The sequence below is a fragment of the Penaeus vannamei genome, chromosome 24, assembly GCF_042767895.1.
Source record: "Penaeus vannamei isolate JL-2024 chromosome 24, ASM4276789v1, whole genome shotgun sequence".
NCBI lineage: Eukaryota > Metazoa > Arthropoda > Malacostraca > Decapoda > Penaeidae > Penaeus > Penaeus vannamei.
In genome coordinates this window covers 5,677,496-5,679,995 of record NC_091572.1, presented here as the reverse complement: position 1 = coordinate 5,679,995, position 2,500 = coordinate 5,677,496, and the positions used below count along the sequence as shown (strand labels likewise).

Here is a 2,500-nt window from a genome sequence, read left to right as displayed (position 1 = left end):
TAAAGAAAAAATAGAGAAGGAAAAAAAAAGTTAGCCTTGGCACAGAATGGCCCTTATTAACCCTACGCTGCAATTACTACAATAATATTCCCATTAGCACTAACCGCCGTTCCCTGACTTAACGATCACCCTTGACTAGCATTGTCCCCCCCACCTAAACATGGGCGACACTCCCTCCCTCAGTCCCTCCCTTCACTAGCAAGGGCGTCCCTCCGTCCGTCCGTCATCCGTCTGTCCTTCCCTCCACCTGGCATGGGGTCCCTCCGTCCGTTCGCCCTTTTGTCCCTCCCTCCCTCCCTTCACGAGCAAGGGCGTCCCTCCGTCCGTCCGTCGTCCGTCTCTCCCTCCCTCTACTACCACGGGCGTCCCTCTGTCCGTCCCTCCGTTCGTCGTCCGTCTGTCCCTCCCTCTACCTAGCACTGGCGTCTCTCTATGCCTCTGTCCGTTTCTCCCTCCCACTACAAGCACGGGCGTCCCTCCCTCCGCCCGTCCGTCCCTCCACTAGGACGAGCGTCTTCCCCCCTCCCTCCCTCCCTCAACCCCCTCCCCCGACTTACCTGGTACACGGAGGCGCGCTGGTGACAGAAGGAATAGCTGGGCGTGAAGCTGTAGCGCTTCTGTCTGCCGCTGCAGCACACGAGGAACATAGTCCGGGCTCGCTCAGCCGCGTCCGATCATTCCCGAAGCGTCATTGGCGGGTGTCAAAAGTGGACACGCGAGGGGAAAGGGTGGGAATGGGGGGAAATGTATGGGTATTTTGGGGGTGGGATGGGTGGGTGGGATGGGGTGGGGGTTTACGAAGGGATGGCACTTTTTCTACGCTAGTGGGTCATGAATACGTTGTTGATGGTCTGGCCGGCCATCGGATCTCCTCCATTTTCTGTTGATCTTTTCTTTCTCTCTCTCTCTCTCTCTCTCTCTCTCTCTCTCTCTCTCTCTCTCTCTGTCTCTCTCTCTCTCTCTCTCTCTCTCTCTCTCTCTCTCTCTCTCCCTCTCTCTCTTAATCAAAAATCAAACCCGTCCATCCAGCGGGCTTTCTTCCCAGGGGCCAGGAGGTCTCCACACAAAGCCAGGCGAGCACAACGCGGCCAAAAAACCCACAAGGTGAGGCACAAGGTTCAATAACAAATCTCCAGACAACGAAGATTAATTTTTCTATTTTCCTTTCGTTTTTTTTCTTTCTTGGCAAATGTTTGTATCCTGTAAATTAAAACAAAATACATATATATAATGTACACTATGGTCTTCCTCGGTTCAAGGTTCAAGGTTCAATGTCGCAGCCTTCGAACAACCCGTGAATCACGTTCCAAACTACGCAATTACGTGCAAATTACACATCATTTCATTCACTTATCATATTCAATTCACTAATTTCCTCTAACGATATCGCACTGCCGCAAAACCGACCCACGACATGACGTAACTCACCAATGCACAATAAAAAAACATAAATAAATAAAAAATAAAAAAACTAACACGAGCCCAAAACGATCTGATGTCTTCCCTCGTCACGTGATATCATACGATGCATTAACCGATCACTTTTTTTGTTGTTGTCTTTTTCTTTTCTTTTTTCTATCGAGTCTGACCTCGGTTTGAGCGAGGTTTGGCAATCGGGGAAAATCAAGAGATATCTCGGTTAACAAAAAAAGAAAGAAAGAAAGAAAAGAAAAAAAGGAAGGAAAAAAATACGTTGCAAACTCGTACTGAATTTCTTTCGGTTACCCGCAAAGAGAGAAAAAAAAGTTCATTCACACACCTTAACAATATTAATTATTCACTAAAAAAAACGAAAAGAAAAACAAGTACTTTGAAAGGTGACACATTAAACGCCCATTACAAATGAACAAGCCAACCTCATTTGCAACTTCCCCAACAATCCACTCACATTTTCTACCCCATTGTTCTCCCATTCATAGAGCCTTGCAATGCCAACTCCCTCACCCCCCCTCCCTACCCATCTCCCTCTCCCCCTCCCCCTCCCCCTCCCCTTCTCTCTCTCTCCCTCCTCCTCTCTCTCTCTCTCTCTCTCCCTCCCCACCCTTCTATCTCTCTCCCTCTCCCTCACCCCCTCCCTTCTATCTCTCTCTCTCTCCTCTCCCTCTCCCCCTCCCCTTCTCTCTCTCCTCTCCTCCTCCTCTCTCTTGCCCCCACCCTTCTATCTCTCTCTCTCCTCTCCTCCTCCTCTCCTCCTCCTCTCCCCCCTCTCTCCCCCCACCCCTTCTATCTCTCTCTCTCTCTTCTCCCTCTCCCTCTCTCCCTCCCCTTCTATCCCGCTCTCCCTCTCTCTACCCCTCCCCTTCTCTCCCCCTCCCCCTCCCCCTCTCCCTTCACCTCCCGACACAAGATAACCGGAAGTCCTATACAAACGGCGGAAGTTACACGTGAAAAAAAGCTTAAAAAAAAAAAAAAATTAACAATATCCTACTACCATGGCCACGGTATGTATGACAACGGCACCGCGCTCTCCGCAGATACAATAGACGCCAGAAGCTAGAGG

General features: G+C 50.0%; 1 protein-coding gene across 5 annotated transcripts in view; it reads right to left on the bottom strand.

Annotated features, from left to right (window-relative positions):
- The window catches only part of LOC113830120 (SH3 domain-containing kinase-binding protein 1), a 225,111-nt gene that overhangs the window by 131,301 nt on the left and 91,310 nt on the right, over nt 1–2,500 (bottom strand). Inside the window, exon 1 of one of the 5 annotated variants that reach the window (XM_070138279.1) lies at nt 558–670. The exons of 3 other annotated variants lie outside the window; for them this stretch is intronic. In XM_070138279.1, coding sequence (XP_069994380.1) covers nt 558–647 — 90 coding nt within the window. In that variant the 5' untranslated portion in view covers nt 648–670. Of the gene's footprint in view, nt 1–557; nt 671–2,500 lie in introns of those variants that run through there. One more of the 5 variants, XM_070138280.1, reaches the window with a different exon arrangement.